The sequence below is a fragment of the Lynx rufus genome, unplaced genomic scaffold (assembly GCF_022079265.1).
Source record: "Lynx rufus isolate CCGP_SWC_20201006 ecotype Redwood Valley unplaced genomic scaffold, mLynRuf1.p SCAF_3, whole genome shotgun sequence".
In the NCBI taxonomy this organism is placed as follows: Eukaryota; Metazoa; Chordata; class Mammalia; order Carnivora; family Felidae; genus Lynx; species Lynx rufus.
The window spans coordinates 29,382,032-29,409,679 of NW_025814845.1; the positions used below are offsets into that span (position 1 = coordinate 29,382,032).

Here is a 27,648-nt window from a genome sequence, read left to right on the forward strand (position 1 = left end):
GGGTGCCTGGGTGGCTCAGTCGGTTGAGCGTCCGACTTCAGCTCAGGTCACGATCTCACAGTCCATGAGTTTGAGCCCCGCATCGGGCTCTGTGCTGACAACTCAGAGCCTGAAGCCCACTTCAGAATCTGTGTCTCCCACTCCCTCTGCCCCTGCTCCACTCATACTCTGTCTCTCTCTCTCTCTCTCTCTCTCTCTCTCTCTCTCTCTCAAAATAAATAAACGTTAAAAATTTTTTTTTAAATCCCCAGTGGTAATTTGATGAGATTGTTTTGAAAATTTAAAATTCAGAGCTTGTACATATTAATGTTAAAGACAGAGAGAGGGGAGAATTCTGTCTGCAGCCCAGTGAGTTTTTGGCTAAGCGCCTCAAGAACCCAAAAGGAGAAATGGGGTCGATTGTTTTATTGATGCACATTAAAAACCACGGTCTGTTCTTCCATGATCTTTCCCTTGTGAATTTGTGGTGGCCACTGTGTTTATGGTGCTCTCCATAGACACTAAAGAACCCTATAAACGTAATGCCCAGTAAACTTAATGAGGAATCAAATAAAAGAGGCTTAGAATCACAGAAAGCAAGTGCAGGAAATTGGGAGTGACTGGGGGACTCGGTGTTCACTTTGCTCTCTTTATTTAATCAACAAAAAAAATAACTGGAGAGCAATGATCAACATGGAGAGGAACTCCATTCACAGTCCTACTTCTCCAGCATCAATAAGCTAATATTCTTCTTTATACTTAGTATCTGATGAGAAATACGTTATGAGTTTATATTTTATTAATATTGTTCATCAAAGATGGTTAATAGCCACCCACATAAAATTTTTTAAAATAACGCAACTCAGATCAAAGCAGACCAGCTTGTGACTGCCTTGAGGTCTGCCTGGGTGCCGAAGTTGCAGTGAACCCTATCACAATAGATTAGACTTTCCTGGTGTGCATCGATTTGCTCGTTATAGATAATTTGGATATTTTAGAAAATAAGAAAATTAATCACACACGGAAAACACTTCAGCGGAAACCACGGTTCGGATGTGCTTCTTTCCAATCCTGTTCCCAGGCATAGAATTTTTGCTTTGTCTTTTCATGTATATAACGAACATGGAAAACTCAAAGTGGAATATTATGTAAAAATTGTCAGTAGGATCAATCAAAGAATCATTGTGTTAGAAATTCCCAAGTAACTAAAACCTACTCTTCACAAATACAAAGCCAGCCCTTATCTCCCCTGATTCAGGAAATGAGGCTTCCCAGCATACACCCAGGACACAAACACTGTGTATTTCTGCAGATGTTAAGAGAAGCCAAGGAGAAAGAGAAGCAGAGGTTGGCCCAGCAGCTCACGGCCGAGAGGACCGCACACTACGGGATGCTGTTTGATGAGTATCAAGGTTTGTCACACCTGGAAGCCCTGGAAATTCTGTCCAATGAAAGTGAAAGCAAGGTATGTCAGCCCTGCTCATGTATAATACCATGTTCACTGGGGCACCTGGGTGGCTCAGTTTGTTGAGCGTCTTACTCTTGATTTCAGCTCAGGTCATGATCTCAGGGTTATGAGATCGAGCCCCGTGTCAAGCTCTGTGCTGGGTGTGGAGCCTGCTTAAGATTCTCTCTCTTCTCCCTCTGCCCCTCCCCCTGCTCATGCTCTCTCTCTCTAAAAAAAAAAAAAAAAAAAAAAAAAAAAAATAACAATAAATAAAATAAAATTCCATGTTCACTAATTTGTTTTCTTATACATGAGAGAAACTGGAAAATCTGCCATTAAAATATCTCATGTTTAGGGCCTTGTTAGTAGTGTGCTAGGGTCACAAATATGATACAGTTTGATGATCCCTCATGCTCCATATTATTTCCTCTCTGTCCTATGCTAAGCTATTACTCCTCCCCGCCCCCAAGAGGGCCAGCAAAATAAGAGTCATCACCACCACACTTCATGGTGCCAAAGTTGCTCAGAAACTTGCCTGTCGGGCTCCTGGCCCTGTGCTTTCTTTTGGTGATGTACCCAGACCAGCGATGCCCTACTAGGCCACATTGCCATATCCACCCAATGAAAACAAAGCAGCTGATGTTTCTTCCAGACTGCAGGGTTTTAATAGAGTTTTATGGGCTAAATAGTGATGTGTTCACCCATTCGTTAAAAAGCTTGGGCCACAAAAGGCAGGATTATCTTGCTGGGGGTTAAAGGTCTATTGGGGGGGCACCTGGATGGCTCAGTTGGTTGAGCATCAGTCTTCAGCTCAGGTCATGATCTCACCATTCATGAGTTCAAACCCCATACTGGACTCTGTGCTGACAGTTCAGAGCCCGGAGCCTGCTTCAGATTCCGTGTCTCCCTCTCTCTCTACCTCTACCCTGCTCTCACTCTGTCTCTCTCTCTCAAAAATAAATAAACATTAAAAAAAAAAAAAAAAGTTCTATCTGGGAATGTTCCAGAATGGAAACCTGGGAATTACCTGATAGCCCTGTACATTCACATCCCCATCACTGTGATCTCAAGAAACAAAATAGAAACAGTAGAAATCAGCAGGGTTTGGGGATTTTTTTTTAAAGGATCTACGTGGGGAGTGGGGGAGGGTAGTTATTTAGCAAATACTCATATGATACTTATATAGTCACTATTCTAAGTGCTTTAAAACTATTAATTCACTTAGTTATATATACAGCTCTTTTGCCTGGTGTCAGGCTGATTGTACTTTGGGGTGTTTTTCTGGCGGAGCCACAGGGTAGCACCTGCTGAACGTCCTGGGAGGGGCCATAGCTCATCTCAGTGACGTTCACTGGGGACAAGCAGGCCCCCTGATGGCAAGAGGAACTTGGAAGTGAGCCTTACAGTAGAGGAGTGATTCTTGACTCTCTCTCGGCCATGTCCTCCATGTTTGCACTTGGAGGGGATACAGACATTCTTGATGCCCACCTAAGCCAGGAAACATGGCCTCTGCCCTATAAGAGGCAATCAAGAACCAAACAGGATGGAAATCCCCCTCCTTCCAGATGATTGAGTTATGTGTCACTTTTCTGTGTTTATTTCTTTTTTATTGTTGTTATCCATGAGCCATCAGGAACAGTCTTGTGGTTAAACTGTTAAAGGGGGTAATTTTTTAAGAACAAAATCATGCCTCATATACAGTTACAAAATGAACGTGAATTAAAGAATTTATTTAGCCTCTTAATTAAATGAAAGAACCAAGCAGATATTATAATTGGTTCAGGGGAAAAGCCAACACACATATTTACGTGGAGTAAAGCAATTTTGAAACCAGTGTGCAAATGGTCATAAACCACAGGAGGTGAGGCTGTTCCTCTGCTGGACAGAATCTATTCACACGTCTATAGACTAGAATTATTTTGCACTGCTCTCAGCTCGTGCAATCCATAGAGTTGTGAAGTTGCTCCCATAGACTCAGAATCAGATAACCTGGTAACGTGTGCTCTAGAAAATGTAGTTTTCCACTGAATCACAAATCTTTCCCTATAAAAGCTGGGCTTCGAGTCAGACATTATGCGATCAAATACCACTCAGTAGCTGTATGATTTTGGACCCATCTTACCTCAATCTCCTTATCTGTGAAATGGGATTAATAATAAAACCTACCTCATAGCAGCATTAAAGAATTAAATGAGATAATCCACGTGAAGCCAGTTGCAGCTTGCTGAATAGATAATAAGTACTCAATAAATGTTAGCTGCCTTTTTATACATGTTTATGTATATGCATATATGAGGTTGATGACATTTTATTTTTACATGCATTCTTATATGTGTGTGTATGTGTGTTGTTTTAATTAAAAACATAACACGGATGTGTGGTCTCTTGTAGTTATCACAGTGGTAGAGAGATTCCATTCTGGAGAGTTCCATTGCAGCTTTCAGCTGTGAAAGAGTCCCAGGTCCTTAGAAAAGAGCCCCAAACGACTGACGTTGCTAGGAAGGAGGTTTGGTCCCTGGAGGGATGCATTTCCCTCTGTTTACACACTGTTCTACAAGCTCTGCTTTTGTTCCCCCAGCCTAGAGATTTTTATAGATGCATAGTAGGGAATGCAGAACTTTTTCTTGGATTAGTAATGCGTTACTGGGTGCTATAAAAAAAAAGTCCTAAAAATATATGGGTCAAATCAGTAGGCGTTATCCTCATTCTAGAACCGTCCAAGATGGGAGTGCCTGGTCATCAGGCAGCTTTCCTGAATTAGGGGTTCAGGAGCCACGCTCTGTCCATCTCATGGCTCCACTAGATCCGTCCTGATGTTCACCTGCCTCAGGCAAGAATACAAATGGAGATCCTTACTGGGGTTGTCAGATTTAGCAAATAAAAATACAGGATGACAAGATAAGCTTTAACTTTTAATAAACAATGAATACTTCATTTTAAAATGTTTTTAATGTTTATTTTTGAGAGAGACACACACACACACACACACACACACACACACACACACACACACACACACACACAGAGTATGAGCAGGGGAGGGATAGAGAGAGAGGGAGACACAGAAGCCAAAGAGGTCTCCAGGCTCTGAGCTGTCAGCACAGAGCCTGATGCAGAGCTCGAACTCACAAATGGTGAGATCATGACCTGAGCTGAAGTCAGACGCTTAACTGACTGAGCCACCTAGGCGCCCCAACAATGAATACTTTTTTAACATAAATATGTCCTCTGCAATATTTGAGACACACACTTACACTAAGAAAATATTCATCATTCAAATTTAACTAGACCTCCTCTACACACCAAATTCTTGGAAGTTAAAGGAGTTTTGAAACAAACTGTTAAAAAATATATATATTCTGTCATCCTACCCTAACAAATACACTTTTATAATGACTTTGAAGGCCTGGTTCCCATTCAGACTTCTCACACTCCTCACATTTCCATACTACCCTCCTGCCTGCTCTCCTGTCTTTATTTCCAGCTATCTCTCACTTCAAGGGCTTTATATGTACATGTGAGGATACCCTAGTTCTAGTTCCATCCACGCCACTGCTAACAGCCACCTCTTAGACCTAGGGGTGCACCCTCCAGTGGATGGTCCTGCCATAAGGAGCACATCCTGAGTAGAGATCCATACAGGCTGAGGGAGGGAAACTTTAGCAACTTTAGTACCTAGAGAGTGGTTTGGAAGAAGGAGTGTGGGCTCTGGGTGGGCACATCCCTTTGGCCCTGTGGACTCCCCTGTGTCTGAGTCTAGAGCATTGGATTCTACCATCTTCTAGGCCCTCTTTGTTGTCTTTATCCCACCAGCACAAGGACAGAAAGGTGTAGAAGGTACACTCCCATTTTTTAAGAGCCTTGACCTGAAAATGATACACATCACCTCTGCTGACCTTGCTATTGGCTAAAACATAGACACATTATATGGAAATATAAAGAATTATTATCATTACTACTCTACTAGATTTAGGATGGCAACAGGCATGACAATGTGGTATACTATAAACCTTATGAAAAAAACTAATCATTTTAATTGCTATTATACACAATAGCTCACAAGAACAGTAAGCAAGAATCTTCAAAATGGCACTCTATACTCCCTCTCAGGGAAAAGATTTACAAGGCAGACTGTCTACCCTTGTGTTCCCATCAACACTTAGCAGAATGCCAAGCATATAGTCAGCATTCTATGAATATTTATTGAGGAGTGCATGATTATTTATTATTGGATTGAAATAAAGATTCAATGCTCATCACCTTGGCATAATGGAATGAACTAGGAGGAAGCAAAAGAGATACTGTAGTAGAAAGATGCTGACAATAGATTCCTTTGCTAAAAAGAATCCTTTCCAAAGGATGCCCAAGGCATACAACCCCAGTGCATTCCCTCCCAGAGGATGGCTCCCCTCCAGAAGACATGAGGAAACCATAATGCCCCACATTTTCACTAAGTGTTGTGCTCAAGCACATTTATTCAATAATTACCTTTTTTATTTTACTCTTTGAAAACTGCTGTTTAAAAATACATCTGAATTGTAGGAATCTGATGTGGGCCTATCTAGGACCCTGAGACCTAATCATGAATATCTGAGCTGAAAAGAAGCTCTTAAAAGGTCAGAGCCAAAGGACGTGGGGGCAGCCATCATGCAGGGTGCGTTTGCCTCCACCTGCTGAACTCCATGACTGATGGGTTTGTGTGGATGCCTTCCTGCCACACTTCCTTCCGGAGCTCCTTGCCATTGCATTCTGTCCTCCTGATATACATGACAACTTCTAGAAAATGTTTTCCTGGCATCCCTGATGCCCTCTCTAACCCTCTTGCTTACCCTGATGTGTGAATCTACAACCATAATGAATACAAAAACATATTCCAGGGGGCATTGCGGCTCCTCTGCTGGTTCTGGCTCCAGAGCAAGTGTTTGACCTGCAGAATGAAAACTTTACTACTTTACAGTCTTATGTCATTTTTTGTATGGTTTTTCCATGCACTATGGCCATTTTGAAAGTTCAAATCAGTCTTCAGATTCACAGAGGATGGCTGGCCATGTGTGCAAATAATTTTTAAGTGTTCACCGCGGTCAGTTTCAAAAGAGGGGCTCTGAAGACAATGAACAGGGAAGTTGTCAACTCAAGCATCATCCTCTGTGAAGTCTCCCTGCCCACCCTCTTGTCTCCCCAAGTGGGACTGAAGTCACCTCCCTGGTGCCCCACTGCCCCTCCATTCACATCTGTCATGGCCGTTAGCGGTTAGCCTGGGCTTTCCTCCTCTAGACTGCAAGATCTCTGAGAAGAAAAATGTCTCATGTGTTTTTGTAGCTCTGGTGTATAACCCACATCTGGCAAGTAATAATGTATGTATATCTGTATATGTAAAACATTTCTTTATGTGTTTGTTTATATGTATATGTATTATATATACATATGTTAATATTCTTTTATGTTAACATACATGACATATGTGTAATTTCTTGACTGTCACTGTAAGTACTTTTAAATACATTATCTCATTTAACCCTCAAAACAACCTTATAAGGGAGATGCTATTAGAACCCATTTTACAGATAAGGAAGGAAAGACATGGAAAGGTTAAATAAATTATCCCAGGTCACACAATTCATAAGTGAGGGACTCATATTTGTTTTTTTTTTTTTTTTGAGAGTGAGAGATAGCAAGCAGGGAAGGGACAGAGGGAGAAAGAGAACCTTAAGCAGCCTCCATGCTCAGCGCAGAGCACAGAGCCCGATGTGGGGCTCAATCCCATGACCTTGAGATCATGACCTGAGCTGAGATCAGGAGTCAGTCGATTAACTGACTGAGCCACCCAGGCGCCCCACGGGGCTCATCTTTGAATTCAGAGTTGACAACATGTGTGTTTTTAACCACTTGGCTACAAGAGCTACCACCACAATTTACTTAGCGTCTGCCTTTTGCACCTGTGTCTCTTCACGGTCACTATTTCATTTATGTCACAAAGGATCACAATGAAGTGTGGCTCTCCCTTTAAAGTTGTAAAAGCTGAGGCCCAGGGAGCTTATGTAACTCACCCAAAGTTGCAAGGTTCATAGGCAGTAAATCCAGCGTTCAACCTGGCATTGCCCTCCGCCGCCCCCCACACACACACCACCAATCGCCTGAGTCCTGGGAGAACTGGGGACGGCCCTGTGTAAATGTGAGTAATGAGAAGAAAAGATGACAGTTACGCTGACCTATTTCTGTTTTCAGGTTCAGTCATTTTTAACATCGCTTGATGGAGAGAAGCTGGAACTCTTAAAAAACGACCTAATTTCCATTAAAGACATCTTTGCAGCCAAAGAATTGGAGAATGAAGAGAATCAAGAAGAACAAGGTAAAGGAAAATAACCGGTTAAACAGCAAAACAAAGTGTTGGTATGATCCTTCAGAAACAGCTGTTAATAAACGCAGCCCTTTGAACAGGGGATGATTTAATGCAAGTGACCCTCCTCCTCGCTTCCAGAACACTCTGTACATCTGCTCTTGTTACAGGAGCTGGTCGCATTGATCTGTAGGGCGGGAACTCCTGACTGACACATCTTCATTTCTCTGGTGGGCAGCACAGTTCCTGACACATCACGGCACACAGTAAACGCGAATGGTCACATGGACCAAGAACGCAGTGCCCTGAGCAGGGCCCTGCTGACTGGAGTTTATGCTCTGATATCTAATTTCGTATCTGCATGCAGTGGGCAGGGCTTTTCATGGATTTCTTCTTGTATTTTTCTTTTCTTTCTTTCTTTCTTTTTTTTTTTTAAGAATTTATTTATTTTGGAGGGGCAGAGAGAGAGAGGGAGAGATGAGCATAGAGCCCAACGTGGGGCTCAGTCTCACAACCCTATCATTACTTGAGCTGAAATCAAGAGTCGGACACTTAACCAGCTGAGCCACCCAGGCACCGCCTGAGAGTAATTTCTTACTGAGGTCATCACCTAGCACTGCAACCACAGTTGTTCAGGTTATGCTAACAGGCAACCATGGCCACACAGGCTGACTTCTCCTGGGACTCTCTCAAGGTCCCATTTGAAACATTTCCGCCATTTACTGGCTGCATGGCCTTGAACAAGTTAGGTAACCTTTCTGAAACTCGTTATCTTCACCTGCTAAATGGAGACAATTATACAGATTCCCAAGGGCTGTTGTGAGGCTCAAGTTAGAGAATATATGTAAAAATATTTATTACAGAGCCTGGCACACAGAACTGCTCAAAAACATTAGCTGGTATTGTTATTTAAAGTGCTAAAACAATGCTGGGACAATAGTAAAGGTACAATCAATTGTAGCTTTTATTTATGATTGCATTTGTTATTACCCACACAGCATAGCGATCATGTGCCTTCATACCCATCAAAGAGCCGGAAGTGTTCTGTGCCCAGGTGTGTTACGTACCTTTAATCAAGGCTCAAGCATGAGAGCCAAGCGCTTCAGCCTCGTTGCTCAGGACAAGATTATTCTAGGCATTTGCAAACTTAGTTAAATACCATCTCCCACTTTAGTCCTTCATAGAGACCTTATGTGCCTTCAGTTTAATGAGGTTTATGCTCATTGCATCAAAATAGAAGACTCAGTTATACAGAACAATAGAAAGCAGTCAATATCAAAGAGACTATTGGAGAAGAATGTTTTTGAGATTTGTGTGTTTCTACAAAAGTCACAAAGGATGACAGCCTTGTCTTTGTTTTAATAATGAGAAACTAAGACACTAGCTGTCAAAGTTCACGCACATGGTATTATGGGCCCAAGATGAACCAATAGGGATGCCTGTTTTCCAGAGTAACAATCACCAGAAAGATCCACATTATTTCTCTTTGGTTTCATGATGCCTAAGGTAGACCTTGATCCTAATGGGGGCGTCATTGAGAACGACAAAAAGAAGATCCCAGATTTCCCCTAATGTCAGTACTGTTGCCAGTGCAACTTAAAGCAGCCCTGCATCCCCAACTAGGGTAATTTCTTAGAGAGGAACCTTGGTTCAATACTGTTAATACTGTTAATGCTACCATATATGATGTGTTTCAGTCGATACAGAGCTTTAGTAAATTGGGCTTTTTTCATATGACAAAAACAACAAAAATTGAAGTCCTGGACAGCATGCTTAAGAAATGGTACAGAACCCTATTACCACCCATAATATATCCATTTTCCCAAAGGGCATCTCCAGATTATCAAAACACTATTAATTTTAATTAATTTAATAGATAAATGTAAAACATGTAAAGAAAAACTGGGAGAAAAGAGTAGCGGGGTTGCCATTAAATCAATCCAGTTATGATGGAGCATGACAACTCCATAGAGGTGGACAGATTATCTAAAAGCTGTAAAGAGTTATCTCATCAGTGGGGGTGAGTGGATGAGCCAGGAACACTCTGAGAGAAACCAGAGCATTTGCATCCATTTTTTTTTCTTGTAAGCATTTACATTCCTAAAGACCCCTTAACATGTAAACAATGTATTTGCAAGTCTTGGAAAATATAACAAATTGTCGTTTTCAGCTAAACTCAACATCAGGCTCCTCTGCCTTTGATAATATTAGCTAATGATTTGCATGATTGTCTTTCCAGCAGTGTGTAATTTTATCACACTACTATAGGTCTCTAATTTGGTTTACCACTGTCATGAAGAGGTTCTAAAAGGCCATTTTCTATTTTTATTGCTTCAGTGAAGATCTTGACCACATGTACGAACCAAGAGTTGTAGTAATAGATATTCTTTGTTGCAACAGTATTGATCATCAGTTTTTATCTACTTCTGTTTTTCTCTACTTCCATTTTTCTCTGTGGCTTTTTTTCCCCTAAGATATCTGCTAAAAGTTATTGGTATCTTTTTCTGTTGTATAGAACAAATGCACATTTAAAAGCTGGAGAGGGGTACCTGGGTGGCTCAGTCGGTTAAGCATTTGACTCTTGATCTCAGCTCAGGTCTTAATCTCAGTGTCGTGAGTTTAAGCCCCGCACTGGGCTCCTGCTAGGTGTGGAGCCTGCTTCTAAAAAAAAAAAAAAAAGTGGAGCTACACAAAGTATTTGCATCCTAATTTAGCATTGATGACTCCCAAATATTTTTAATCTCCCTATGTTATTTTTTAATGTTTATTTATTTATTTTGAGAGAGAGAGAGAGAGAGCAGGGGAGGGGCAGAGAGAGAGGGAGAAAGAGAATCCCAAGCAGGCACTGTGCTGTCTGCACAGAGCCCAGTGCAGGGCTTGATCCCATGAACCATGGAATCATGACCCGAGCCAAAATCGAGGTTGGATATTCAACCGACTAAGCCACCCAAACACCCCAATCTCCCTATGTTTCTATCTTTGTAGCACATAACAACATAGCTGATAAAATTTTAGTGTTTACAAATACTGTCACATTTGTTACATTATTTGATCTTTACAACAGTGCTACAGCAGAGATGGATGGTTTTTTTTATCTAAATTTAGAGGAGGGTATGGAAGCCAAGAAGACCCATGACTAGCCCCAGGCCATATATTCTCTAAATGCAGGAGCTGGGGTAGAACCCATGCCTTCCACAACTAAATCCAGGGCTCTAACTTCCCTGCATCATTGCCTCACACAGAACAAGAAGTGAGAAGAACCAGGCAGTTTGGCAATGAGCCCTTGCTGATGCTGCACAGATGTGTGCCTGCCCCTCTTACTTTGCCTACGTAGGGAGGGTGAGACCAAGACCCCTGCCCAGCAGAGAGAATCTCAGCTTTGTCTCTGTCTCCCTAGCCCTTCATCTCTCCTTTCTTGCAAGTAGCTAATGAGAAGGCATTAGGTTGAAGACTAGGTTCAGGTAATCACCTCCTCCAGGAAGCCTTCTTAATACCCCTCTCAGGGCAAGATTTGGTGCTGTAAAAGCCTTCTCAATCAGTGCGCTTACCTCTTCGGGTTAGAACGATGCTTGTGTCAGCTTCATCCTGAACAAAGACAGCCATATCTCTCTCTCTCTCTCTCTCTCTCTCTCTCTCTCTCTCTCTCTCTCTCTCTCTCTCTCCCGCCAAGGTACACACCTCCCTGTCCCTGCTGCAGCCACCCTGGCCTCCTTGCTGTCCCTGCGCAAGCCAGGCACACTCCTTCTTGGACCTTGTGTTGGTGGTGTCTCTGCCTGGAGATCTCTTCCCGTGCCCCATCTGGTGTTGCTCACCATCTCCTCTTCTGTCATTACTCAAATGGTACCTTCTCAGTTGCCCTCTCACTTCCCGACCGCCAGCCACCCCCATTCCTCTTTCTTGGTTTATACTTCATAAAACTTTCCACCTGACACATATGTTTTACCTCTCTATTTTGTTCATGAATCTGTCTCTCCCCTGATAATATATGAACTCGGGTGATGATAAACTGATCAAGCCAAATGTTTTAAACAAAGACATACAAGTTACTCCGGCTGTCTTCACGAGCTGCTAATTAGCCATTTTGTCTATAAAACAGCAAAGGGCACATGCACACAAGTATTAGATACAGTTTTTCTCACATGGCTTAGTTCTCCCTGAAGGTAATGCCTTTCCCCACTGACACAAACCAGAGGATTTTCTACTCAGAGGGTTTTGAGATCATGTAATCAGGCCAGATTAATGATGCTTTTATTCTCCCCCAAACTGGTGGTAAACCCATTGTAGAATCAATTCTTTAGCACTTAGAAAATTTAAATATGGTTTCAATTCATACATATAAATGAGAAAAAGAAGTAAGATTATAACTTGTAAAAAAATCGTTTTTATTGGGGCACCTGGGTGGCTCAGTGGGTTAAGCATCTGACCGGCTCAGGTCATGACCTTGCGGTTCGTAAGTTCGAGCCCCGTGTCGGGCTCTGTGCTGGCAGCTCAGAGCCTGGAGCCTGCTTCGGATTCTGTGTTTCCCTCTCTCTCTGCCCCACCCCTGCTCGCAATCTGTCTCTGTCTCTCTCAAAAATAAATAAACATTAAAAAATTTTTTTTAATTTTTTATTGACCCGCAATGACATTAATTTATTTTTATTTGATGGTATATTATACATAACATGATATATGTGATCTATATATTATTCTATATGATATAGTTTACCACCAAACTGTTTATTTAATAAATACTCAGTTTAGTACCTATTATGTTCCCGGCCACTGTGTTGGATGCTCTGGATTCAGGAATGAGCAAAAACATATACCATGTCTGTCCTTAGGTAGCTCCCATTCTGGAGGGAAGATACACCGTTAAGAAGTAGTATAGGACCAACAGGTGTCCTCGGAAACCTTGGGAAATTTCCCAAGAGATACAGTGTAGTTACATCAGATAGTGTATGACCCACGAGACTAGTTCTGCTTGCTCAGCACTATGACTCTGTGGACAGAAAAGGGTGCCCTGGGTATTATTAGAGTTGCAGTGCTAAGCATAACAATACTCAAGGTCGTAAATACAGTGTTGTCCCAGGTCTCTTCCACCATTCGTTTGTTCATTCAGTCATTCTTTCAACAAATAGCTACCGATCACCTATAGCTGTCAACAAGACAGACAGGTCCCTTCCTGCCCTCACGCTGCCTTCAGGTCAGCCTGGGGGCACCCCAGCTACAGCTTTGAGCAACGAGGCTGGGGCAGCCCTCACGTGGCGCTGCCCGAGCATCGTGGTGCTTGGGAGCGAGCAGCTCATAAGCTGCCCTCTGGCAGCCGGGGAGCAGACTGCTGCAGCCCTCACTTTCACTTTGACTGCGGGCTGTAAGGTTCGGGGAGCTGCCACATTCTGAAGGAGGAAAAATAAATCACGTTTCTTACTTCTGTCATTTTCTATTTCCAGCCTTAGAAGAAAAGGGAGAAGAATTTGCTAGCATGCTTACAGAGCTTCTCTTTGAATTACATGTTGCAGCCACGCCTGACAAACTCAATAAGGTCAGCACTAAGTCTCAGTTTTTATTGTTGTTGTTGTTTTTAAAGTTATCGGTTGTAAAATTCAAGAGATCCACCTGAAATGGAAAAACCCCAAACCCCAAATGGCACATGGTGATGGGGGGAGGAGAGTATGAGGTCACTAATTAAGATTCCAGGAGGCAACATAATGAAGTGTGATGGGAGAGAACATGCTAGACTGTGTCAGGAGACCTGCCTTTTAGTTGCAACTTCACCAGTAATGACCCTGTGACCTTGAACAAGTCACTTCTCCTCAAAATAGAATTGTATATCAGAGCAGTGGGTATCTTCAGCATAGGGGAGGGAAAAGGGTACAGAATCACTAAGGGGTTTTTCAAACTCCGTCTCCCCTCCCACGCTGCAGTGATGTGCCAGAATCATGCAGACAGAATCCCCTCAGCCGAGTCAGCCACACGCCCCCTCCTGCACAGAATGCTGGTGCCACGTGGAGTCTAAGAACCATCCAGCTTTTTCAGTCTGGGTTCTTCTAATTGTACCACAGCATGTTTTGCAACTTAGTGTAAGGACTTGCCGTGGAGTTTGTTAATGAAGACACTGCGTATTAAGTACTTAAAACTGTGTTATTTTTCCCATTCTCTTTTTTTCCCTTCTCTTTAGCAAGCAGTAGTTGATGTAGGCCCTCACTTAATCAAGGTGGGTGAGGAAAGGGCAGGATGAGGCAGTGAGGGGGAGACATGAGTAATTTCTTTATCTCAGATAGAGGTCACCGATTCTGGCAGGTCAGTGACTTGAACACAGTGGGAAATTGCCTCATTTATCTCTGTGCAGCACCTGCCACTGCTGTGTGTGTGTGTGTGTGTGTGTGTGTGTGTGTGTGTGTGTGTGGTGTCTCCAAGGTCCCACTGGCTTGTGGACATAGTCAGCTAAGCTTTAAGATGAGAAGTAAGTTTAACATAAGCTCAGATACAACTTTCACTTAAGCAAACAGCTTTAAACCGTAATGTAAAAACTCGGTGAGTCTGCCCTTTCTAAATTCAGAGAATGACAGATGGGGAAGGGGGGTTGTTCTGCTTGTTCAATTTAGCCATAATTTTTTAGGCTTACAGGTTTCTCAGACTGCACTCATGTGAGATTAAACTAGTCATGGAGCAGCTCCAGGTCTTTCCCACAGCTCCTCTCCTCCCCCCTTGAGGTCTAATGTCTCCATGACGAGGGAAGAGAGAACAGATCCATCCTTCACCTTCACTGCATGATACATTACTAGGTTCATGAAACATTAAGGGTTTCATGAGCCCTATCAAATGAGGAAATTTGCTTTAGCAATGACCCTGGCTAAGTCTCTAACCTATATATAAAAAAGTACTGTTATTCTTTTATAGTTGGTCATGAAAAGTGAAAAATATACTATCGGTCTTTCAAGGTGACTGTCCTTTTTATTCTTACCCGTGTATCCTTTCACAGTGTGTTTTAAAAAGGTCCTGCAGTGTTCTCGCCATACTTTCTATTCTTTCCCCTTTTCTTACTTTATATTCACCAGAAAGCACCAACAATGTGCTTTTAAGGGGACTAAGGAATTGCCTCATCACTTTTTGAATGCACAGAGAATCACCCTTGAAGGTTTAGGGCAACTTTACTGTAGTCTGGGGATTGGAATTTCTTCGTCTCCCAATTTGCATAATAAACGAATTGCTTTGGTTGGGGGGCCTTTGCAGGCCATGAAGAAGGCTCATGACTGGGTGGGAAAAGATCAAGCTACCGTATCAGTAGATATGGCAGAAGAGGCAGAGGAGAACACCAAAAAGGAAGAAAAGGAAGAGAAACCAGAAAATCCCGAAGAAGACAAAAAGGAAGAGAGAAGAACTAAGACAGTTGAGGTAAATTTATTTGAGATTACCTAAAGAGCAGTAATATTACCTTTATTTCACTAGTAGCCGAATTTCAAGTGAGGAGAAAGCACTTCATTTTCATTTGTACCCTATTTCACATTATAGAAATATGAGTATTAATGGGATAAACACTAAAATTTCTCGATGCCAAGACAATTCGTGACTTAGCATAGATATTGTAGTTTTTCTCCAGAGCTTTACAATGAAATTTAAAGGAAAGAAGATCTTTAAGAACATAGTTGATTTATCATTAGGATAAAACTCCATCTTATATGCAAATTTGTAACTATAAAAGGTCTTTATGCCCCATAAACTAATGAGGTAATTGAAGCTTTTTCCAGAAAAAAACTTCATGGCCATGGTTTCTACTCTATAGTTTAATAAATTTATGTGAGCATAATTTATAACCTGTGTTCAAAAATGAGTTTGCAATAACTTCGCTTTTACATTGAATTTTCATTTTAGAGAAAGTAGATTTTAAATTCGATCACTATAAAGAAAAATGTCCAGTGAGGTTGACTTATTCAGCCATTCTTCCACAAGCATTTCTGAGCAGCTGCCTGTTGTGTGCCCAGAACTGCTCTGAGAACTAGGGATACAGATGTGAGTGTTTCCGTGACACCAGGGACCCGGCAACACCTCCATGTTATGGCAGCCTTTCTACTTAGAAAAGTCTCTGATATACCCATTCACCTTTGGGTAAACTTGTCAGGCCATTTTTTTCCCCAAGAAATATATATATATATTTTTTACAAGTTTATATATGTATGTGTGTGTGTATATATATATATATATATACACACACACACAAGTTTATATATTATATATATATATATATATATATATATATATATATATATATATATATATAAAAATTTGTCAGGCCATTTTTCCCCAAGAATTATATATATATATATGGAAAAAATTTATATATATATTTTATATATATAAATTTTTTTTCATTATAGGGTTGTTGTTGTTGTTTTAATTAAACTCTACCCCCCATTGTGGGGCTTGAACTCATGACTCAGAGATCAAGAATCGCATGCTCTACCAACTGAGCCAGCCGGGCCCCCCACATTATAGGATTTTCAACAAAGCTTCTGCTCCATGAATAATTTTCTTACTTGCATTTATCTGTTTCAGGAAGTATACATGCTGTCCATCGAAAGTCTGGCAGAAGTAACAGCACGTTGCATTGAGCAGCTGCATAAAGTAGCAGAGTTAGTTCTTCATGGGCAGGAAGAGGAAAAACCAGCTCAGGACCAAGCAAGAGTTCTGATAAAGTAAATGTTACTTTTAATTCTTATTTTTCCAATTTTACATGTATGTGCCATTCAGATACACACCCATAGAGGCATACACACACCCTAGGCTACTAAAGATTTAAATTATAAGGCAACTAATTCTATTGTTCCGTGGTCATCTTTAAAAATAGACTCTCTTAAGAATCACAAGATTCTCGGGGCGCCTGGGTGGCGCAGTCGGTTAAGCGTCCGACTTCAGCCAGGTCACGATCTCGCGGTCCGTGAGTTCGAGCCCCGCGTCAGGCTCTGGGCTCATGGCTCAGAGCCTGGAGCCTGTTTCCGATTCTGTGTCTCCCTCTCTCTCTGCCCCTCGCCCGTTCATGCTCTGTCTCTCTCTGTCCCAAAAATAAATAAACGTTGAAAAAAAAAAATTAAAAAAAAAAAAAAAAAAAAAAAAAAAAAAAAAAAAAGAATCACAAGATTCTTTGCTGAATAATGTTAACAAGAATAAGAACAATTAAGTAGACATTCTAGGGATTATTTATGAAGAGATTTAAGGAAAGAAACACTAAATCATTCAAGGATAAGTGTTTATTTTAATAGATCAAAGTCTTAAAAGTACAGACCTTTGAGGATAATTGCATTTTTAATGTACCATAAGAATAGAGAAAGGACACCTTGATGCAGCTTCTCAGCTAGCTTCCCAAAGATATTCAAACGCACCCCCATGGTTCCTAGCGACTTATACCAGCTCTGCATATTCTGAATTCTGGCAGTGATGGTTGTTGATGCAAGCCAGTTTCCTGTGGATTGCATGTGTGTGCATATGTGCTATCATATGTTACAGTCTTCCAACAAATAGTAGCTATTATTATTAGTTTATCTAGTGGAATAAAATGTAACCGTATGCACATGAAAATAGTTGGTATGGAGCTGAAAAACAAGCCATCAGCTCTTACCCGCATGTCTGTATGCCGTAGTGTGGAAAATTAGCACAGATCCAACACCTTCTCATTACTACACAGACACAGGAGCCGAAATAAGAGCCTCCTAAAAATACACAGGTACACAACACACACATCTCAATACACTCATTCACTTTGCTAGCTAACTAGTCTTTGCTTATTACTGTATTTGGCATTGTAGGTGGGGAGCAAATGTTTAGTCAGAGAACTTCCCAAAAAGTCGACATTAGCATCTTTGTACTACTGGTAGCATTTTTCCTCACTTGTAAGGAGGTGTCATCTAGTCTAGATTTTCCTATCTAAACATGTGAAAATGAAAGGTGATCTAAGAACCACACAATCCTGCACGTAATAGGCTTAGGAAGAATATGTAGTCACCTCAGTCTATAGAAGGAAGAGGAAAGGGAAAAATAGGAAACATTTAAAATATTGAGGAAGACATCGAAGTGGTATTTTATATTTGTGGTGTTTGTTTGTAAAGGGAGAGTGTTCACAAGTCCCTAAGTATGTATAGCAGGACCTTATTCTTAGCATCTCTGATTTCCAGTCCAGATTATACCAACCTTACCAAGCTGCACCAAGCAAAAGGTCGTAAGGCCTCCCATGTGTCTGTATAATAAGTGCCTTTCCACCCACCTGCCCAAGGCCATAGACAAAATGGCTCTGGGCTATCCCCGGACCTTTCTCCTGACCCTTTCTGCAGATAAGTTTTGCATGGATGGATGGAATGGTAGACAGATAGATATAGCCCGACAAACCTAAATACATAGCTTAGACAGAACCCCTATTTATCAAAACAAAGCTCACTGCTCCTGACTTCACTAGATCTTAACATGTAAGAGTCTTAACTTGGAGTTACTATTTTTCTAATAGCATTCTAACCACTATTCATAAGAGTCGTATATACTAGTTATAGAAGGAAATAGATAATATTCACATTGTTAGGTTAATTGGATTGTTTTTGGTTTTTGTCATCATCTGTGATGTTATGACAAATGTTGCCTTGTTAAATATTTGTGCCCGTCTAGCATTATTTTCCTGAGGTAAAGTCCTAGTAGTCAAATGGCTAGAATAAACTTGGGGTTTTGATAGAAGTCTTTAAAAACAGATTTTATAGGGACGCCTGGGTGGCTCAGTCAGTTAAGCGTCTGACTACGGCTCAAGCCATGATCTCACAGCTTGTGAGTTTGAGCCCCACGTCGGGCTCTGTGCTGACAGCTCAAAGCCTGGAGCCTGCTTCGGATTCTGTGTCTCCCTCTCTCTCTGCCCCTCCCTGCTCATGCACTGTCTCTCTCTCTCTCTCTCTCTCTCTCTCTCTCAAAAATAAATAAAAACATTAAAATTTTTTAATAAATAAACAAAAACAGATTTTATAGGATCTTTATTATGAGGTACATAATAAAAACTTAATCAAGAAATTAAGAGACATCTGAATTTGAATTCCAGCTCTATCACTTATTACTGCATGTCCTAAGCAAGTTACTTAATCTCCTTGGGGCACCTGGCTGGCTCAGTCAGTAGAGCATGCAACTGTTGATCTCCAGGTCATGAGTTCAAGACCCAAGTTGGGTGTGGAGCCTACTTCAAAAAAAAATTTACTTAACCTTCTTAAGCACCAGTTTCACCATCTATAAAATGGGGATATTAATGTAATCTTTAAAATCACTATGAGGATTAAATATGATTATGCATATAAAAACACTTAATGAATGCTCATTATTATTTCAAAATGACCAAAAAGCTAGAGAAAAGCCACTTGGCAAGAAGCTTATACCCCTAAACCTATGGAGCTCAAGCCTCAAATTTTCCTGCATATGCTTTTGATTCTAAAATGAGGTAGGGTGAGGGTGCCTGGGTGGCTCAGTTGGTTAAGTATCCAACTCTTGATTTCAGCTCAGGTCATGAGCTCAGGGCTGTGAGTTAAAGCTTTGAGCTGGGCTCTGCAGTGAGCTGTGAAGCCTACTGGGAAGAAGGGAGGGAGGAAGAAGGAAAAGGAGAGACAGAGGAAGGGAGGGAGGAAGAAAGAGATAGGGTGATTATTCATTAATTATGCATGCAGAGAAAAACCAGGATTAGATTAAACTATGATTGTGAACCATGAAAGATTATTGAGGGAAACATTTCTGCAGAGCATCTTCAAACTTGTGTGTGTTCTTTTCAATGAATATGGTATCAGTATCAGTAATTTTCTTGGTTTTTAAATTATTTTATCTTATGGAAAATCCCCCCAAACCTCCTATTTTCTTTCAGATTAACTACTGCAATGTGTAAAGAAGTGGCCTCCTTATCAAAGAAGTTTACGAATTCTTTAACCACTGTTGGGGTAAGTTTGTCATAGTGATTTTCTTTTCACCTGTTTTGGGAGATGAGCCTGTGAGGAACTGTGAGAAGTGCAGTGCCTTCTTTGTTGGCTCCGTAAAACAGAAGCCGCGCCACGATGTTTACTAAAACCAGGCCAGGAGCACCTTCTGTTAGAACAGGGAACTTAGGGCTCTCATCTGACTGGGTTCTATCCTGATGCTGCCATCTCTGACTTACAAGGTATTAAGTGGGTCTTGAAACATCTCTGGGCCTCATTTCCTCTATTTGTTTAAAAAGAAGTCAAATAAAAGTTCCTTTCATTGCATAATACTTGTGATATATAATTCTATCTATCTATCTATCTATCTATCTATCTATCTATCTATGTATGTATCTATCTATCCTATGAAAATAATTTTGAATACTCACATTCACTATTGCCCTCAGAACCTGTTGTTTATGCCACCCACTGTGAGAGGTTTCCTTATTATTACTCTTCAACTTTAACCAAAAGAAAAAAATTCTACCTGTTGGCATAAGTGTTTCTATTCTCAAGGTAACAAGTTTGAAAGGTTTGGTGTTTGGAGGTGTGGCCTCTGGTTATTTTCTTCAGAAGCCAGTCACATTATATAACCCTACCTTAGTGGGATTGGGAAGACAAGTGGAAAATATTCCTTTTTAACCTTTCTCTTTTTAAAAAAATTTTTCTCCTTTTTAAAAAAAAAACGTTTTTTAATGTTTATTTATTTTTGAGAGGGAGAGAAACAGAACTGAGCAGGGGAGGGGCAGAGACAGAGGGAGACAGAATCTGAAGCAGGCTCCAGGTGCTGAGCTGTCAGCACAGAGCCTGATGCAGACAGAGCTCCAACTCAGGAACTCATGAACTGTGAGATCATGACCTGAGCTGACGTTGGATGCTTAACCTCTGAGCCACCCAGGCATCTCCTCCTCCACTTTAATCTTTCTACTTTTTCTTTTAAGGCCCTGGATTCAAGGGCAGATGATTCTTGCCATGAGAAACAGCAAATTTTATTTCCTTTTTTTTGTTAGGGTGTTTTTTGGTTGCAAATGTGTTAGTTTCCCAGGGTTGCCATAATGGGTACCATGCAAAGGGGGGGCTTAAACAAGAGAAATTTATTGTCTCACAGTTCTGGAGACCGGAAGTCTAAAACCAAGGTGTCAGCAGGGACATGCCCTCTCAAGAAGCCTCTAGAGGAGAATCCTTCCTTGCCTTTTCCAGCCGCTATAGCCCCAGGCATTCTTTGGCTCATGGCAGTGTAACTATAATCTCTTTCTCTGCCTTCACATCATCCTCTCTTTGTGTATTTCTGTGTCCAGATTTCTCTCTCCTCATAAGGACACCATTCATATTCGATTAGGGTATGACCAGTGGGACCTCATCTTAACTTATTACATCTGCAATGACCCTATCTCCAAGTAAGGTCACATTCTGATGTCTTGGAGGTTGGGATTTCAATATATCTTTCTGGGAGTACATAATTCAATCTATAACAGGAAGTGACAGAAACAAGCTGTACGTAATCTAGACAGAAAGGAGACTTTATTAAAGGCAGTAGAGGAATGTGAGCAGCTGTGGGGATCCGGCACCAGAATATGTATTCCCTCTCTCTCCAAAACATTGCCATTAATGTGACTCAATTGTAGCATTTCCCAGACCCCATGTCTCTCCATTCAGATTCTGAGTTCCTGGGTGAGACTACTGAAAGGCTCATCAGTGTGGGTCACAGGTCCGCTTGGTATCACCCGTAGTGACTGGGGACAGGATCATATCATGCAGACCTACCTGGCTGCTGGGGTGCACTTTCCCCCCACCCTGCTACCCACCGAGGCCAAGGTCAGTTCTCAAAAGAAGTGGAAATGATTGCGGACCTGACTGTCAGGAAATGTGTGTTTCCCACACTTCTGTAAGCGACTCGATTAATCAGGGATGAACTACATACCACCTATCCATTCTGTTGTCGAGGAATCTGGTTTGTTTCTCCTATTTTGTAAAACATCAACCCTTATACTTGTATAATTTGGGGGCTTCCGCAATAAGAGCTTCTGTATGTAGACAGAGTGAAGAGGGAGACAGAAGTTCGTTGATATGATAGGCTTGATGAAATGCACGTGTGTGCTCGGTGTTGTCTGAGTGACAGACACCCAGGGACTTTGCTGTAACTGCCAGATTCACAGGGAGGTGTGAGGTCCTAATCAGGATGACATGGCCTCGGCGACTCAGCTTCCCAAAGCTTCTCACTCTTTCCCCAGTTCACTAGGTGGGAAACTGAGGCCCAAAGGGGTGAGACAGATGGCCAACTGTTTCTCTATGGCTGCCTACTGATGAGGATATATGTGTCTGTGCGTGTGTGTGTGTGTGTGTGTGTGTGTGTGTGTGTGTGTTGTATATTGTATATGATTCACATTAAACATTCACTTGTTTACATTAGTGGGTAATATTCACAGCATTGCTTCCCATTTCTCTTGACATGCCATCTTCCAGTACAGTGCTTCTCAAATCTTAATGGGAAGGCAGATCACCTAGAGAACTTTTTAAAATGCAAGTTCTGAGTCAGTAGACCAGGGATGAGGACTGAGTTTCTGCATATCTAATAAACTCTCAGATGAGAACAATGTTCCTGATTCACAGTGTACATTTTGAGCACCAAGGCTCTAGCTACTGGGCATGTACTTGAACGTATACATATGTACACACTTACATATATGCACATGTATACAAATGTTTGCATGCGCAAAATCAAGAAGACACACGTTACCACTTTGGAGAAGGAAAAAGCTAAAGCTGAGTTTACTGAAATGCCGTCCCATCCCAACACTACCCCTGATCTTGTGCTAAGATGAATCATTTATATCAAGTTTCTGTTTTCTAAAACAGCCGTTATTCATAACTTGAAGTTAATGAGTGTGTATTGCTCTCCAGACTCCATTTAAATTGCTTGCACATCTCATTGATTCTGAAAGCCAATGTCATTTTATTGCCCTCGTTTTGATTATATTTTAGAGGTTTATTGATAATCAAATAAACATGAAAGCAAATACCATAATGGATTTTCTGGTTAGTTACTAAAATGACTGGGGTTTTAAAGAGTTTTTCCCCAAGACTCCATTATGGTCTCCCCAGTAAGACATTACTTTGCCCTCAGTAAAGTAGTGTCAATGAGAGTGGGCTGCTCTGGAAAGATCTATCTCATTTATATATTTTTGTTTACCATAAAGTCATCTGGATACAGTAAGGAAAACCAGCCTATTAAGATTGCCCTCTGTCTTTCCAGTCCCTTTAGTTATTTATTGTCTAAGAGTAAAGTGAACAGTTAGATAGAGAAGACTGTTGATTGATAGACCAATAGTGGAAATAATGATACTAACTAATACTAGCTCTCATTTTTTGAACACCTACTTAATATCAGGCTCTGTATTTTGTGTGCTTTACATATATTCATGTTTTGCAAAATGGAATCTCCAGATCTGTCTGTAAGTTGTACTTAAGAATGTGTTAATTTTCTACTAATCTGGAAGACGCACTCTGTAACCAAAGACCCATGTTTGCACTTAAAAGAAAGAAAATAAGTCTAGACCAGGGTCAGCTCTAGGGTAGACTAGTAAGGTGCTTAACTCACCCACAGATGTGAGAGCTTACCTTGCCCCCATGCCTCCCCAAAAAGACAAGGAAACAACTTCAGTCATCTAGATACATATTTTCATGTAAAATTTAAAAAAGTGGGGCGCCTGGGTGGCTCAGTTGGTTAAGCATCCGACTTCGGCTCGGGTCATGATCTTGCAGTTTGTGAGTTTGAGCCCTGCATGGGGCTCTGTGCTGACTGCTTAGCCTGGAGCCTGCTTTGGATTCTGTGTTTCTCTCTCTCTCTCTGACCCTCCCATGCTCATGCTGTCTCTCTATCTCTCTCTCTCAAAAATAAATAAATGTAAAAAATTTTTAATCAAAATGAATGCAAAAAGATCCTGATGAACCAAATATCAACATTTTAAGTAGAGACAAGATCCAGCCCTATACTTGGGCAACTCAGCCTCACTCACCTCCCCATAATCCCAGATGTGCTACAAACTTTCAATAGTTAAAAAATGTCTGAGCTTAAATTTCTAGCTATGTGACCTTAAACAAGTTACTCAACTTTCCTGATTCCTATTTTCTCATCCTTACTTTAGGTTATCATGGTACCTACCTACCTACCTACCAGGATTTCTGTCGAAATTAAATGAGATTAGATAGAAGCAGCACCTAATGTGAAGTCTGGTCTGTAATAAACATTCCACTTCTCCTCTTCCTCTTTAAGAGATCCCTCTACAAAGCCATCATATGACATTTCATGTGGCAAGCTTTATACTATGAGCACCTAATCTGTCAATTTCATCCTTTTGATTCCACAGAGCAACAAGAAGGCTGAGGTTCTTAACCCCATGATCAATAGTGTATTGCTAGAGGTAAGTGGCCCCCAGAGAGAAAGTGCTTCTGAATCAAAGCAAATGTTAGAACTACTTGTTTTGTTTGTCTTTTTCCCAGGCAGCAAGTGTTATTCCAGTTCTAAATCTTATCATCAACAGTCGCTTTTGAGCACATTTGTGTAGCTCAACCAGCTGTAAACCCTTGGGTGAAGCAACAATACCTAATTTTCAAGAATTCCTGATTATAAAGAGAAACGCTAAGCTTGCACGTTATTTCTGTTGCTGTTTCCTCCAGCAGAAGCACATTTCTGCTGCCAAGTTTGACACCAGATTTAACACTGTGATTATTGGCTGCAATGAGGGATTCTTGCTCAATGGTGATTTTTGTAAAAATGAGCCCTTGTCTCCATTCACGATCACCTTTGGTTTAGCCGGGTCTAAGCTTCAGACTAACAATATTGACAAGTTGACTGTTTAGCCTCTGTCTGTTCAGTGACCAGAGGCACTGTCCTCAGAGATCACTCACTCCCTGGCCTGTCGGCTCACCAGGACTTTGTAACACTGATACGAAGCTGTCCCGATATTGCTGTGGTTTTACCAGAAGCCAGTGACAGAAGAGAGAAGAGGCCCCGGAGGCCACATTCCTGAGTCATAGTCACGGTGTCCTACCTGTGGCTGGTGGAGGAAAACCTTCCATCAGGGGCCCAGCTATAAGGACCTGGCACATCTATAGCCCCAGGGCACCCAGCTGAAGCCACGGGTATTAACCAGTTTGAACACGGGCAAATGCATATACAGTTTTTTGTTGTCTGAAGTAGCTGTCAGTTGCAGCGTTTGGAAATTACCAAATACAAGTCAGGGAAGGCTACCTATATATTTATAATGTTTGTAGAAATTGTGCCTTACTGTTAGGGAAAACTACCAAGGTACAAAAGTAACAAAGTGGTGACATCAAGTGTTACCATTTAGGACACAGCCACGCAGTGGGATGAAGTCAACCAGAAGGGACAAGGAGCTATAGGGGCAGGTTCTGGAGGACACAGCTAAGAGGAAAGCCAGGCAGTCAGATGCAGAATATGGAACAAGAAAATGTCTCCCCTGGCCACCCAGAAGGCATCGGCAGATTAATTTACTATGTCAGTCATGAAGAATATGAAGTCAAGTGTTTATTTATTTCCCCGGTGGGAGTTTTCTTATGTTTTAGTGACCTGAAACATTACATAGCCTCTCGACCGACCGCGGTATGCAAGAATACCACAGAGCTTTGCTTCACTATATGCTAACTAATTTGGATGTAAATTTTAAAAAATAAAAAATAAAATTAAAAAAATTCTTAAAAAAAAAAAAAAACAATACCACAGAGCATGAATGGCAACATCAAATATCCAAACCAAGTAGAAGGTACCCATATGCATTCAAGGATTTGCCATGAATGATTACACAGTACTATCTCCAGTTCGCTTTATGTAGCCCATTCCTGTTTATTCATCTCTAGGTTAGGGCAAACTAGAGCTTCCTTCATACTGTGCTTTTGTGTTATTTCAGGACAGTGGGGTTGGTCTGGGAGAGGAATAGGGAAGACTGGATATATTTGGTCATGAATATACACATATCGATGTAGCCTCAAAGTCCATGGAAATGACTTGCCTCATGTGAAGTGAATTCTTCTATTAGTATAGATAATTAAGAGCTGAACGCATTTCATCCAAAGGACTGTGTTTACAATTGCCTTAAGCACCAACATTAAAGGAAAAATATTTTAAAATATTGTGAGGTTTGCAAGGAGGGACCATTATCAAACTGGAAGGATTGTCCAGGTTGAACTCTGCAAACAACCCTTGAGCCACATTTCTCCCTTCTCCCAGGGCTGCAATAGCACGACATACATCCAGGATGCCTTCCAGCTGCTGCTGCCTGTGCTGCAGGTCTCACACATCCAGACCAGTTGTTCAAAAGCACAGCCGTGACCTGGCCAGACTCCCATCTAGTGAAAGAAAAGGCAGGCCACATTGCTCTGTTATATATCAGTGAAGGGGATGTTCTCTGCACATCTGGCCACAGACGCCCTTTGAGGACTCTACAAGCAATTTTGCACGGACAGTATGGAGAACGCAAGTTGAGAGAGAATATCATTTCTCTTAATGTATATGGTTGTTTTTACAAATAAGTGTATTTCCTTTATGTTAATTTAAGTTTACAAGGCTTTATATTGATAATTTCCTTTAATTTGAAGTTCATTCACCAATATTCATTTCCATTTTCCTGGTCAAGCATGCTATATTTAGAAATTCATGGGTAGATCCTATACTTTTTATTTAATCCTTTAAATTCCCACCTTTAAATGTCCCATTCTTATGGTATTACTTTAAATCAAATCTTATACTGAACTTAGTTTTGTTCCATAAATATGGCAAAGATAACACTACTTACAGATATTACCTATTATAGTAAAAGAGAAACATAAATATCTCTTTATAGTAATTCATTCTGAAAACAAGCTTTCATTGAACTCCTACTGCGTGCTCACAATAGAAGAACATGATCTGAACCCAGGAAAAGAGTAGTTAGGTACTCTAAGTAATCTTTATGCCCAATGCGGGACTCAAACTCACAACCCTGAGATCAAGTTGCAAGCTCCATCAACTGAGCCAGCCAGGTGCCCCTAGACAGATGCTCTAAAAGAGGATTAATAATAATTCTTAAAATGCTTAAAAATCCTAATAAATTTTCCAAACCTTAAGAGTTTTGATGAGCAAGGTAAAACTAGTGTTTTTGTTTTTTTTAATGTTCTGCTCTTCGATGTATTCTTGTATTTTTCCATACTCCTTGGACTTTTTGATCCCAAACTTTATATATGGCATGAAAATATATATGAAAGGGGGGTACTAAAGAGTATTCAGTTTAAACTAGACTTTTTGTGACCATAAGTACATGATAGCATAATTACAAAGCCTGGAAATATCCGAATAGAAAATTAAAGGGATTTGAACACAACACACCCCCAGACTGCATCTTTAACTCCGAGTCAAGCTATTGTATAAATACACACATCACACTCCCCAGTGGTAAATACCATCATTGCTTCTAAAGGGCAGAAAATACTGATGTGTGGCTTGACTAACTGGTAGATTGATCCATGACAGATTTCACTGAAGACCCGGTGGCCAGGAGAGGCATTGTCTGTGAACACTTCTCCTGAGCTCCATACACTCATTCTGGTGGGGGTTCATCCGAGCCCCATCAGCATCCCGACGGGCATTGTCACAAGATGTCTTGCTCCCTGGTTCTCTCTAAGGCAAATGAACCTTGTACTTTTATAGGGGTGAAAATCCTTTGTTCACATATGCTTTCCCTCCCCTGATAGAGTAGACTGCCTATGTTCCATACAGGCAAAGTAGGAATATTTTAATATTATCCTGTGTCTTATTAGCATTTTACTTGTGTCCTACATTTCATTTTGTGTATCTCCTGAAACAACCAAATAGAAAACATAAGAATAATTATTTACAATCTGGAAAAGAACCCTCTGAGGAATCAATTAAAGATGATTTTTTTTCTATT

At 41.0% G+C, this 27,648-nt stretch overlaps 1 protein-coding gene across 2 annotated transcripts in view; it reads left to right on the forward strand.

Annotated features, from left to right (window-relative positions):
* FAM114A1 (family with sequence similarity 114 member A1) overlaps positions 1 to 27,648 on the forward strand; it is a 68,696-nt gene extending 41,048 nt beyond the window's left edge. For both annotated transcript variants that reach the window (XM_047091481.1, XM_047091482.1), the window contains 8 exons: positions 1,292 to 1,444; positions 7,652 to 7,775; positions 13,196 to 13,287; positions 14,979 to 15,140; positions 16,299 to 16,438; positions 19,615 to 19,687; positions 24,073 to 24,126; positions 25,953 to 27,648. In XM_047091481.1, the coding sequence (XP_046947437.1) occupies positions 1,292 to 1,444; positions 7,652 to 7,775; positions 13,196 to 13,287; positions 14,979 to 15,140; positions 16,299 to 16,438; positions 19,615 to 19,687; positions 24,073 to 24,126; positions 25,953 to 26,054 (900 nt within the window). In that variant the 3' untranslated portion in view covers positions 26,055 to 27,648. The remainder of the gene's footprint in view (positions 1 to 1,291; positions 1,445 to 7,651; positions 7,776 to 13,195; positions 13,288 to 14,978; positions 15,141 to 16,298; positions 16,439 to 19,614; positions 19,688 to 24,072; positions 24,127 to 25,952) is intronic.